General features: G+C 36.6%; 1 protein-coding gene across 4 annotated transcripts in view; it reads right to left on the bottom strand.

Moving 5' to 3' along the window:
- Nucleotides 1-14,051, bottom strand: part of swm (Zinc finger protein swm) — a 103,857-nt gene that overhangs the window by 56,237 nt on the left and 33,569 nt on the right. For all 4 annotated transcript variants that reach the window (XM_083120822.1, XM_083120819.1, XM_083120820.1 and 1 more), the window contains 2 exons: nucleotides 13,314-13,550; nucleotides 8,112-8,180 (listed from right to left, as the gene is read on the bottom strand). In XM_083120822.1, coding sequence (XP_082976948.1) covers nucleotides 8,112-8,180; nucleotides 13,314-13,550 — 306 coding nt within the window. The remainder of the gene's footprint in view (nucleotides 1-8,111; nucleotides 8,181-13,313; nucleotides 13,551-14,051) is intronic.

Genomic DNA, 14,051 nt, shown 5'->3' with positions numbered 1-14,051 from the left:
GCCACGGGAGGAAGATTTTGTTTTTCAAATCGCATTTTAATCTATGTGCTTTAATCCAACCCTACAGAATTATGGATGTTACTCCTATTATTAATAATAATATATTTTGTTGATGGAATCATCTAATTATACCTGTAGTTAATATTATTGCTGTAATAGCTCTTGTTGTTGGTCATGGGCTTTGATCTACTAGATGGTATGGGGGATTTTGATTTGTTGACATATTTCCTGTCCTGGTATCTTCTTCAGAAATATGTTGTGTCATAACATTTTTCTTGAAAGCACTCCCGGGAATAGATTCCATGATCCATTTAATGACAAAAATTGCATTGTTAGCCAGTTGTAGGTTAGGCAGTAAGCTTCAGGGACTCTTTCTAAAAGATAATGTGGTAAAACTTTGCTTCATATGTTAGGAAGTTTAGTGCAATATCTATAATATTTTTTTTATTTGCATTACCACACACTGTATGGTGCCATAAGAAGTAGTTACGATGAGAAATAATGTGAAAATTGAGTAAAAATAAATCAATTGAATGGTGACAAGCTCATAAGATTTTGCGCAATTGTTGAAGGAGCTATCATGGAATGGACCCTTATACATTTGACACTACTTTATTCAACAGATACAGATAGTGATCTAATGCATATTCATTTTCAGTAACTTTTCTTTGTGTTGACACGCTCTGACCTTAGCTCACTAACAACTCTTGCATCTTGGAATTTATCTTTTTTGAGTGACATAAAATGCAGAATGCTTTGTCTTGCATAGTTATATGTTTCTAAAATAATTTTTCGTCTTTTATTTTTCTCGTAGAGCTGAGATATAGTTGGAGAAAATATGGCGAAAGGACTTGAGACACAAAACATACAAAAGTTACAGAGTTTGTGGAGACAATTTTTCAGAGAAAATGTTTATGAATTCTAATAGAAATAAGTTAGTGCATGATGCATACCCAGATGTAGAACCAAGTACAACCTTAGTGACAATGAAGTTCGACCAGTCACAAATATAGGAGTGCGTTGTGAAAGAAGGAGAACACATGCATATGCTGAACATATTTTATTCAGCAGGGTACATGGAACAAAGGAAAACATAAATTTCCGCTGCAACGCAGCAATATATGGTGTCCACACAAAATAAAACATTCTCGTCCATCTACACGTAACATTGAAGTTCGACCACTGTTAGAGGGGATCCTGTTTACCATGGTGTGACGCCGCCCCGTCGGCGAATAACTGTGGCAATGCGTCGGGGCATGCTGCGGACGAGTCCTTCAAGGTATTCCACATCGATGCGGTGCCATTCCTCCTGCAGACAGGCGATAAGAGAAGCCACTGTCGTGGGTCCCCTCTGTTGCAGACGTCGCTTAAGAACACGCCACACATTCTCAATGGGCGAGAGGTCTGTACTCAATGGTGGCCATGGCAGAGTTCGCACGTGATGGCGAGTCAACCATTCTCTTGTCAGCCGCGCTGTATGAGGCCTGGCATTGTCGTGATGAAAGATGAGACGCCGCCTGTGGAACAGGTGCCTTCGCACCGTGGGAAGATGCCGCTCTAGTATGCGTGTATAGTCGTGTGCATTCACGATGCTCTCACAGACGTGTAGTGGGCCAACCCCAGATGCCGTCATGCATCCCCATACCATCACTGACGCAGGTTTCTGTACCCGACGTGCATAACATTTTGCTTCATTCTGTTCCTCCTTCCGACAAATTACTGTTTTCCGTATTTTCCCGTACACAACATTGAAAATGGATTCGTCCGTCCACAAAACCCTGTTCCACTGCCGAAATGTCCATCCCCGGTACATTCGTGCCCACCGTAGTCGATTGCCTTTGTTAAACATGGAAAGGAAGGGTTTACGTTTCGCCTTCTACACTCGGTAACCGCATCGCTGTAGGTAACGGCGAATGGTTCTGGTTGACACTTCAATGTGAAAGCGTTCTCGAGTCCACAGTCGTAATTCGGCCACAGAAACATGATTGTTGGTCTGGATATAGCGCCTAAATATCCGTAGGTCACGCACGCTCTGCAGGCGATTTCGACCGGGGACCTTACCTGGTGTTGGTGGTGTTTGATGATGCAGTGGACGGTTGACTTGGGTAAGTTCAGTTGGCGCCCTATTTCCCCTTCACTGAGTCCATCCCGTTGCAACTCCACCACTCTTCTCCTCACGGTGTTGTCAATAGGTTTGCCCCTGGCCATAGTGATGATGCATTGCGGTTCCTCGATGCACAGCACGCGCTTATATACGGCGGACTCCCTTATCGTGTCCGTGACGTCATGCTTCCGTCGAATGCGCCACTATCTGTAATTTTCCGTATGGGTCTGGTGCCTGGTCGAAGTTCAATGTCACGCGTATAGTTCCCCGTTTTCGTTCTTTACGTGACCTTGGGTGCAACATGCTGGGATCACGATTCTTGCCTGCTCACACGCCTCCTCTTACACACATGCGTCACTTCTGCGGGTCTCCCATTCCACCGCCTATGCCTCTGTGCATTTAGTCACGTATTCCTTTCTGGTCGAACTTCATTGTTACCAAGGTTGTAAGTATATTGCATTTCTTATGGAATAACATTGTCATCAGTTATGTGGCTCATGCATAAGAAATTGTATTTTCCCTTTTCTGCATTAAAAAAATATATGCTTTAGAGATAAATTTTGCTTAATGTACATAACACCTAACAACACGATACATTACTTGAGGATGTTAGAAACAAATGTATTTAATGTTTCACTAAATATTCCAAGCAGAATGGATGAAAAATATATGATTTTCAGCTAAACAGTCGTGTAAAATATTTGAAAAGTTTGATTAAAGGAAATAAAATGCACATATTTTTCTGTTTGAGACTGTACATATGTGAACCTACTATGGAAATGTTTGTTGAGTGTGTTAATGATGCTTTAATAATTTCAGTAACTTTTATTCCAGTGAAAGTCTGTAGGACCTCAAAGAGATTATCATACCTTATGCAAAATATATTAATTACTAGTGATTCAATAAATATATATATACCTGAATAACAACATGTTTGTTTATTTTCCCTTACATTTGTTATTAGCAATAGAATATAATGTTTTACATTTCCACAGTATGAGCATTAAATCATTAAGAGTAATGTACTTACTCTGAAACTGTTCTCTTCTTCTGGAGTATTTCAACATGTAAATTCATTCTTGGTGAAGTATAACATGTTACCATAGTGAGTGTCCGACCAAGAAACCTATCAGTATGACACAATGGTTTGTCTAATGGAATTTCATTAACAATATTATGATAATATTCAATACAGTGGAAATTATTTGATGTAGGGTTTTAAGGATTTCTTATAGTCTTTTACTTTATATTCCATATGTTTAATGCTAACAATATAATTTATATGTGTAATTGGAAGTAAGATGCTTGAAATAAATTTTGGGACTTGTAGGCATAATGACCATATTGGGCCATTCAATGTATGTGAGGAAGAATCCTCTTATCTAATGTCCTTACTTGAGTTTGAACTGTTCTTTTAGGTCTACTTTATGCACAGAAAGGCTAATTCGGTTGAACCTACCGTTTAAAGTGGGATCCGAAACACTATGGGTCTCCACCGGGTATCGAACCCATACCTGAGTTAAAAAATGGGTGTGAAGAGCCCCTTGAGAAAGGTTGAAAGTGAAATGTTATAAAAACTTGCAAAGGATATACACAAAACTACGAACTTCCTCAGAGACAGTATAAGAGCCCAGCTCTTCTCAAAAAGGTAATGACATTTCTTAAAGTGCTTTCATTATCTCCCAACCTGGTCAATAATTGGTAAGATCAAAAGTTTGAGGAAAGTATAATCTACACATTAGGTAGGAATAAGCCAATCACTTAACATTTAGACATGACACATTGGATGGTCTAGCCCTTGCAACAAATCATCATGAGTGAGACACCTATGTTCAATATGAGGCCAAGTTAAATTTACTTCTTGATGGAAGGGATGATATGAGAAACATTCACCAATGATCGACCTGATAGTGTGAAGCTTGAAAGAATGATTATTTATTAACTCTTTATGTTCACTTTCTTTTAGACTGACTAGAAACATGTGTGACATTATTTAGAAGTAGCAGGGATTTTGTCAATATGGCATCCACTATGAGTGAAATGTTGCTGTTTATTGGTTCATTTCCAAGTGGCATATGTCACATGTCACTTTGGTGTGAAATCTCTCTAAATTGCAAAAAATACTGTTGGTTTCTTTGTCATCAGCAGGAAATTTGCACATTTCTTTTGTTTTTTAATTAGCTTTAAAAAATTCATGTGCAATATTTATTCTGAATGAATGGATTGTATCATCTTCAGTACTGTATTAAGTATATGAATATATAAAATACATATCTGTGCAGGATAAGATCTTTCAGTGGTGTATTTTTAATTCCATTGTGTGTGTGTTTAGGAGTGGGGGGCTGGGAGTGTGCTTATCTAGCTTGATCCTACATACTCAATGACTGCTTTGTTTTTTATTCTAAGACATTGATATTTCGAGTCCAGATTTTTGTGTAACTATGAAATATGTAATGCCATATGATGAAATTGTAGTCAATATGTAGAGTGGTTCCAGTAAGTAACTTCGAACAAAACTCGCTTGTATGACATACTCCTACTCCCATTCTAGATTAAAAATTAGGGATGTTTAACAAATACTAAAATGCATAAGCATGCAGTGATTGGTTAATAATATATCTTACAAACATTCACACGTTTTTAGAAATGAGTTGAAATTACTCTCATGCAAACCAGAAAAGTGAAATTTCATACAACTTCGATTGATTGATTGATTTGGTGTTTTAAGTCAACTTTATTCACAGTAAGGCCAATTGGGACTGGAACTACAGTTTAAAGTGGGATCCGAACCACTATGCGTCTCCATATAGGTACAACTTCGAGATGGGGTGGTTGCTATATAGGCATTCTAGGTTAACTTGTGTAAGGTGTGACCTTTTCTTACTCTATTTTCCTATAACTATTCATTATCGCCATCATAGTAGTTTTTACAGAGAAATAGACTGATAGAATTAAAACAATTACAATTTTATTCCAGAAATTATTCTGTTTGATAACTTCCCCAATGAGCTGTGTCACTCATAAATATTATTTTATTCTATTCTCTCATGGCAGATGGCACTGAACTAGTTTCTATGTCGTATTGTCCAAAATACAATTTCATCTACAGAACACTGAATGTAAGTTGTGATAGAAATTAACTGTAGTGTAAAATATTTACTTTCATCTACAGCATAACATAACCCATGGTTCTACAGAATAGTTTCTCAACCTATAGGGTGCGACCAACTCCTGGGTCCTGAGGGGACATTTGGTGGGTCGGGAAGTTGGATTCGAAACTTTGTTAACTGGGTCTTAAAAACCTATTACCTTAAATTACTTAGACATATTGTTTTAACAATTTAAATTCAGGCCGTGTTGTTGTAAAAGAGCAAATATATGATTATAGACTAGGTGCACACCCCTACAAAGTAATTCCGCTTGTTCCCATCTTTTGGGTCCCATGAAGTGTAATATCCTTCAAGGTGGGTCCCCGACTGAAAAAGGTTGAGATCCACTGCTCTACAGCCCTGGAAGGTCCTTGGCCTATTTACTGACTGCCAGTCTGCCTCCCACAACCCTACCTAGAGCTGTGGAGATCTTCAACCAGTAATGGGGTGACGTAGGGTCAGCACATCGAACCCTCAGCTGTTATAGGAGATTTCCCAGACTGGGTTAGGCTACTCACTTGTAGGTCCCCAATTTTCTTAGGATGGTGGTTAAGTTTGGAAAACAAGTACTGACTGACTATATGTATATATCTTTTATTCCAGTATATTTCATACCTACAAGCCGCCAGCCGATTTGTAATGGTTTCGTTAGATGAATAGCGTTAATGTTCCATCAGTAGTTTTTAATATACGTTTCATGATTTATTCTTATTTCCTGAGACAAAACCTTCGAATCCTGTCTTTTGTTTCCCTGGCATTTTCAGCATCAAATTCCCCCCCCCCCCCCCCCCTCCTCAGGGTACTCCACTGGTATCAATTGCAGAGAAAGTGGATGCATTTGTCTTTCGTTTTATGAGGCCATAGACAGATGAATGGAATTTTCTACGTTGGTAAATCAGCAGTGTCTACATCTTGCGATTGAATATGGTAGGCCTACACAAGGGAGAAAATTACAGTGACGGCACCAGAAACAGTTGCTGGTATTAAGTATGCTGTATCCTGCAGATTGCCACCCACGTTAAACTGTGCAACAATTGTTATGAAGACAAAGAGACAATTTGGGAAATGTTGCAACATGGCTCGAGCTCCCTTTAGTACACTTTGGATAGCGCAATGATCTGCTCACCCCACCCTTCCATTCCTGCTTTTATTTTCTGCTAATAATTCGGGACATATCTCGTAAGGTCGTAGTATTTATTTTATTTAAGTTCATAAAAATGTTCTACAAGGATAAATACCATTGTTCGGTTAATGCAGGAGTCCTGGGTTCGAATCCCTGTTAGAGCTTTCTTTGTGTCATCAATTTTTCATAGCATCGTCGCGATTAGCCTAAAATTGAAAAAATGCGACGCTAAATAAACAACGACGAGGGAGGGGTAAAACGCATTGATCTACGAACAAAGTAATCGCTGTAGAGTTTACACAAGATAAAATCGCGATTTGCCCAAAATGTCAGAAAAGCAACGCATAATAGGGAGAATACGACATAAAAATACTTATTACCACAGATAATACACGGACCATTTTTCATGCACAACGGAATGATTTACGTGCTGGAATTTCAGGAACTTGAAATTATTTTCGTATGTTGTGCTTCTGGGCTACTTATTCTGTATATCTCGTAACTTAGATGTAGAAATCATTCAAACGTAACGTGCATTAACTGAACAATGGTATTTATCCTTGTAGAACATTTTTATGCACTTATATAAAATAATTAATTCGACCTTACGAGATATGTCCCGAATTATTAGCAGAAAATAAAAGCAGGAATGGAAGGGTGGGGTGAGCGGATCATTGCGCTGAGACGCATTCAACTGTCACTGCCAAGAGTAAGATATGATTGGCGGAGAGGTTGCTATGACAACGCTTTACGTTTCGAAACAGCCGTAGGGTGGCTCCACATGTCCGGTTTGGTATACGCACAGATTACAAAGGAGAGATAGGAAGTAAGCGATCTTATTAATCTGTGGTATTAGAGCAACTAGTTCAAGCCAGATTTTTTAGTATGAGTTATCTTCAATTGTTTTTGTTTTATATTTTTGTCCATAACTGCTTAACACCTTGAATGTTTGTTTAGTAAATGTACATATTTGCTCTGTTACAGCTATTTTACTATGTATATCACAATATACTTATCTAATGATTACAATTACCATTTTATGAATGTTGATATAAAATACCAAGTATGACATCATATAAGACATTGAACAATTTTAAAGAGTTGACCTTTGTATATAAACCTTGATGTCAATGCAAATGTACATAATTTCAATAAATTTAATTATAAATTTGAAAGTATCATATCTTTCTTGTCAGAAAGAACACATATGATTTAAAATATTTGTTTTTCATTTTGTCAGTCAAAAATAACTGTTATGAATATGAATATTCACAATATTCAGAATATTTCACAATTTGATAATTTTGTCATGATATACAAATTGGCTTTTTTAAACATCATATTTAATGGAATAGGTTTAAGTAGTAATTTCAGACATTTAATTGTATTATTTGAATAAAATTTTGAGCAATCTTATGACTAAATTATTATAAATATAGCACAAATGTGGAACTTTGGACTCAGCCTAACCATTTTCAAAAGTAGTTATGACAATGTATTATTTTTATTGTCATAAGGTAAACTATAAAACCTGAGAATACAAAAAAGAGCTTTCCACAATATACAGAAATTTGGAATAAATCATGTATGGAATGACCCTTAACCCAAAGTTGCCACATTAGCTCTGGTGGTACAGTACTGATGCAGATTACAGTCTCCGAAAGAACAAAAAATCATTTTCGATTTTGTGAAACAGACACAAATAAAGATGCATATTATATTAGTGGTTACTTACTTCCTCCTGGTCCACGATTTCCCCAAGGTATCCTTGGTTCCATGCTGGGGGCATCTGGATTATAAGGTTCTGAAAGAAAGGAAGAAAAAATTGTATTTTGTATGTTCCTTATTTTATGTACCTTTTCTGCCCCTTCGGGCTATTTCTGAGAATGATGATGATTAGATGAATTTGATGAAAGAGTACAAACGCACGTTCAGTTCATGACTTCAAGCTGGAATTGTTAGCGAAAAGATTGCAAGTTCAGGACTTTATGTGCTCAATTACATAAAGTGAGACAAAAATTCCTTTTATATTCACTAAAATGGTTATATAATAAACAATACTAAAAATAGTATGAAATTAGTTTAAAAAATACTTACGTAAGTGAGTATGCAATTGTTGAAGAACGACGTTTCAGGGTACAACTGTCCCCTTCATCAGGTCCACAATTCTTTCTAAGCACTAAAACATAATGCTGCATTGTCAAGCGTAATATGAGGATTAGGTAGAGGGTTGGGATTGAAAATACTTAAAAACTGTCCCTGACATATTTCAATTTAAAAAACCTCACTATTTAGACCCATTAAAGCCGAAAACACCTGTATCCATTAAGATCTCTTAGAAACGGGAACTCGTACAAAAGAATAAAAACACGACCGATTGCACAGCTGGCACTGGTGAAACAACTTCCATCGGAGAAGAGGTGAATGCTATTTCCCCTCTATCCCTTTCCTACTCTCCCCTCCATCTACATCACCATTCCAGTGCGAACTTACGTTCTACACCGGCAGCTCTGACGACTTCCGGAGTAACATGAAATCCAATGTTAGGTTCTTTTTTCGTTGCTTTGTCCCACTTTTTGAAAAGCCTCACCCATCCCTCTCCCAAATTACCATCATCACGATTAAGTTTTACATTTCTCTCCATGCAAATATTTGCAGCCTCGTAAACATTTCTGTTCAATTTATTCCTTTCTTTTCTGATAACCTCCCTCTTGATAATTTTATGCCCGCTCCTGATTATATGCTCCGATAGCCCTGTTTTGGGGACCCCTTCTCTAATGTCATCATCATGTTCGCCCCATCTTACATGCATGCTTCTACCTGTCTGTCCTCTATACTCTTTTCCACATTTGTATATAATTCTGTATACACCTTTAAATCCCTCGGGGTTTCCTTTCCCTTTATCCCCCCTTTTTTTACTCTGTAAAATGTTTTTTCAAATTCCAGGGGGCCTTCATCACACATTTAATCCCATGCTCCCTTACCGGTTTTTTAGTTTTCTACAATTCCCCTTTGAAGTATGGGATCCCAACAAAACTAACTATCCCCTTATTTTCTTCTTCCTCTTTCCTGTTTTTCTCGTTCGTGCCTACGTTTCTCTCTCTTGATAATTTTCTGTGCTTTCCTGGCTATCCTATTCAATTCATGTTTGGTGAACCCATTCTTTCTTCCCACCTCCATAATCCATTCTACTTCCTTTTCTTTTTCATCCTCTTTGTTGCATAATCTTCCTGCTCAAATGAAGAAATTAAGAAAAACATTTGTTTTTATTTTCCTGGGATATTCTGATTTTTTATTTATGTAAATGTCCCCGGGCTAACGGTTTATGGTACACACCCGTCTTTATTCCCTTATCCAATTTTGTAATACTAAGATCCAAATAATTAATCCTATCGTCTTCAAGGTTTTCCCTGGTGAATTTAATCCGTGGGTCTTTTTTCCTAACTCTTTAAAAACACTATCACGCTCTCCTTTCTTTCCTATAATTAGTATATCATCGACGTATCTCCCGTAAGATTTGATATCAACCCCTGTTTGCAACAGAGCAGCCTTTTCTATATAGTGCATGAAGATGCTGGCTACAATACCGGGAACCAGGTTGCCCATTGCTAGCCTTTCTTTCTGCCTATAAATCCGATCATTGACATAGAAAAAGTTATATCCAGTTACCAGTGTAAACCATCTAACATATTCCCAACCTATTAATATATCAACCCCTTTTTCTAATAGCCATCTCTGTAGACAATTGGCTGCTTTCCCTCTGGGTACACTTGGATACAAATTGACCAAGTCAAAGCTGCTAATTTCATCCTCCTCCTCAATTTCTATGCTCTCAATTGATTTATTGGCTTCCAACGAGTTTTTGACACTGAACTGGGTTGAATCGTTCACTTTATTAATTCTATTCACTAAGACTTTGGCTAACCCGTAACCTGAATGTTCATATGTGGGGATTATGGGTATCAAGGGGACATCTATTTTATGCATCTTGGGTATACCAAAGCTGTTGGAATCCCACCCTCTTTGACGTATTTTATAAGTTTCTTTTTTTCCCCGCTTCCTAATGTAATACTAGTTTCGATCCCTTTTCTGACCTCATTCTTAATTTTGATAATCAGTGTCAAAAACTCGTTGGAAGTCAAGAAATCAATTGAGAGCATAGAAATTGAGATGGGGATGAAATTAGCAGCTTTGACGTGCCACAGCCACAATATGTTATAAAATGGCTATTAGAATTAGTTTATAGAACACAGCAAATATATCTAGCTAATTGAAAATTTATTAAAAATAGTGCATCAATCTCAATCATAAAACAAATATACGTCCTTTGCATTCTTTAACAATGTCACACCAACCAAGCTATTTTATTCAATGAAAACCAAGATGCTTTTGTATGAGGCACTGACTCATATGATTTTTTTCCAATACTGATAAAGTACTGACATAAAATTTGTTGACAGATAACAGATGTTCTAATGATCTGATATGAAGTAGCAATTATTGCAGGAAGAACTTGAATAGTTCAGTCACCTTCTGAACGAGTGTATGTAAAGAGGGGACTGCAAAGAGTTCTGCCTTACTTTACAAATCGTAGGAATATAAATCATACTTTTAGATTCATTAAAAATATAGCAGAAAGGCAGAATTTTGCATTACATTTCATTATATATTTACATAAATTTCAGACTGGTAAAACTATCAGTAAATTTTCTGATAAATCCATACACCAATATGCTTATATCTGCCAATATCGCTATACTATTGATTAATCTGTCCTATCCCTAATATTTACAGAAATATCACTTTGGGAAAACTACTATTGGCATTTCTATCAATACACTTATCTTGGCTGATGTTGATACATTACTGATTAATGTGTCACACATATACTTTTATGTAGCTTGTTTAATTTGTATTTAAGGAAAAAGTGTTAGTAACAAGCAATGTGCACTATCAAGAACCCTGATTCCAAATGAATCAAAATGTTACAAAAATTTCCTGGATTTTACATTTCAAGTTTTTTTTACCTCAATCCCCTGAAAAACAAAAAAATTAAGGTTCTGCAGCTGAGGTTCTAATTTTGCTGTTTGGTTTATTGTGTGGAAGGCACAGACACTTGCCAAGGAGGGATTTTTTAAAAAAAAATTAAATTCCATATTTCTTCTTCTAACTGTGATTGTTGGGCGGTCAAAATTTTGCTTCTTGTGAGACTGAGCCTTCTTCCAAAAGATAAAACCAACTTCAAGTCTTGAAATATACACAACTGAAAAGTCTACTCTTTATAATTTAAATTGACTTTTTTCAAATATAACTTTTCACAAAAAAATAGAATACCTAATTGCATTGTTATCATGTATATTATACACTCATTATGTACAAAAAAAATAAAACAGGAATTCCAAATTTACGTTCCCAGATTTTACATTTTCCCACAGTATACATTCAATCTTCATGGTTCCCAAAGAGCTATTATATTTTTCATCTTGGTTCCCTGATAAACATAATATCGGGGTTTCATTGTAGTTGTTTCAGAGAATTGACATAAATATTATAGCTACATGATCCTAGCCAAGTGTCCCAAGGAAAGGTATATGCAACTGGCCAGAAATGAAGCAGCCAGCTTATAAAGGTTAAGTATAATTCCAGTTAATTTGTAGGACCCAGATGCAAGTAAGAATTACACATAGAATTAATTCATCACGGAACATTGAAAGAATGGCGTTGTCTACGTGACTAGTTCATGTGCATGTTGATTATTTCCTCCACACAGTCATGTTGCAATAGCTCAGTTATGTGGTTGTAAATCTGGAAGGTCAAGCCAAAAACAAGCACAACTCTGATATATATTTTAGCATTTTATTTTGTTTCAATATTTAAATATTGTTCATCTTGTATGCATATGTATGTCGCTTGCACTGAGAGCTTCTACAGTTTTACAAGTAATTTAACACATTTCTTGAATATTGATAATCTTTAAATTCCAAGTAAATGGTGAAAGAAGGGTGTGTTCTCCCGAAAGTTTGCAAAAGAAACATGTTAAATTGCTTGCAAAATGATAAATTACAAGAAGAAAATTGTTGTACTGGCATTCGAAGAATCAAGAAGAATATTAGCATCAGTTCTAGGGATGTGATGAAGCTGAAAATTTACCGATGCCGATGTACTCACCGATAATTTTTGGAACCGGTACTGATGCCGATATTTAACCGATTCCGATACATAAGATCATTAAACAGAAATGGGATGTTATTTTCAGCATGACAAAAATAAATTTGCTATGTACATTTCTATAGCATATCATATGTATATACATATTTATTATCAAGAGATGCGAATGTACATTTGCATCTACAAAATGTTATGTGAACCTTTAAGAAGAACATTGATTCTCAAGAGATTAAACATTAGTACACAAGCACTTTTTTTGAAATGCAAAATGAATTCATGTTATGCCAGATTCAAATTCAGAAACACGAGATTTGGAAGCACTTCAGGAAGTAACCTACTTCTTCTCTTATCGCAAATCTGTTCAGCAACACTGAACACTCAATCACTGAATACTGATGCAGCAGGTATGACCAAGTATTTTCTCAGAACTTGCTTCAGGTTTGAATATTCATTTTTGAATTTCCAATACAACAGCAATGTACTGTTTTATTTCAGATTTATAGTTAGGTTGATCCTCTGAATGAGAGTTTGCAATAATTTTATTACAAAAACTCTACAATAATGACGAATCATAACCAAATTTTCAATAAATTTTACAAAACTAGAATATAAAACTCTAGTATAATCTGTACCGGTTTAAATATCGGATTTTTGCCGATTCCGATACCGATGCCGATGTGTCAATTTCGGCCGATTTTCATACATCTGTAATCGGCTTCGGCACATCCCTAATCAGTTCAAACCTACTTTATGCATAAGAACTACTTACCCATATTAGAAGAAACAGGGCCTCTCATAGGAGGTCTATTCCGTGTCATCTGTGGAGGCCCAGGGGATATCATTCGTGGAGGCATATTAGGAACTTCCAAAACAGGTGGAGGTTGAGATGGAGGCACCGACGTTGGTCCGTATGAGAGAACTTGCGCCAGAGGTACATCCTCTAAAACAACAGGATCCGTGCCGTGGTCGTATGGACAGAGGTCTCCTCGCATGCAGAACCCCCTCTCTGTAAACAAGCAAATTAAATTAATATTAGAGAGCAATTGATTGGATGGCAGCCTATAATGGTATATTTCGTTATTGGTTTATTAGTGGAATAGTCAATATTAGTGGTATCTAAAACTGCCAGATGTCTTGCATTCTAAATCTTTTTTTTATGTTCTTTGTAAATTTATACGAGGGGAGGTCAAAAAGTTCTTGCCCTCACCATGAGTAGACGTGGTGTGGAAGGGAGAGACTTCAAGCTTGTTCCCACACAAACACGTAAGAACCAAATAATTGAGCTGAGCTGATACAGTAGTATCAGGATCATCTTCATGGTACTACGGTCCATTGCTGAACCTTGGTTGACTCCATGATCTGTCACCACCTGCTTCACGATAATACATGGTGCCAGCAAGCAGTGGTTGTCTAGATATTCCTAGTCCAAAAACAAGTGAGTGTATTGAATCATTCTCTCTACTCCCCAGACTAATCCCTGTGAAAATTTCCTGTTCCTAAAAGTGAA

The sequence above is a fragment of the Lepisma saccharinum genome, chromosome 4, assembly GCF_977018435.1.
Source record: "Lepisma saccharinum chromosome 4, izLepSacc3.1, whole genome shotgun sequence".
Taxonomy (NCBI): domain Eukaryota; kingdom Metazoa; phylum Arthropoda; class Insecta; order Zygentoma; family Lepismatidae; genus Lepisma; species Lepisma saccharinum.
The sequence above is the reverse complement of the archived record's forward strand: the minus strand, read 5'-3'. Positions and strand labels throughout refer to the sequence as shown.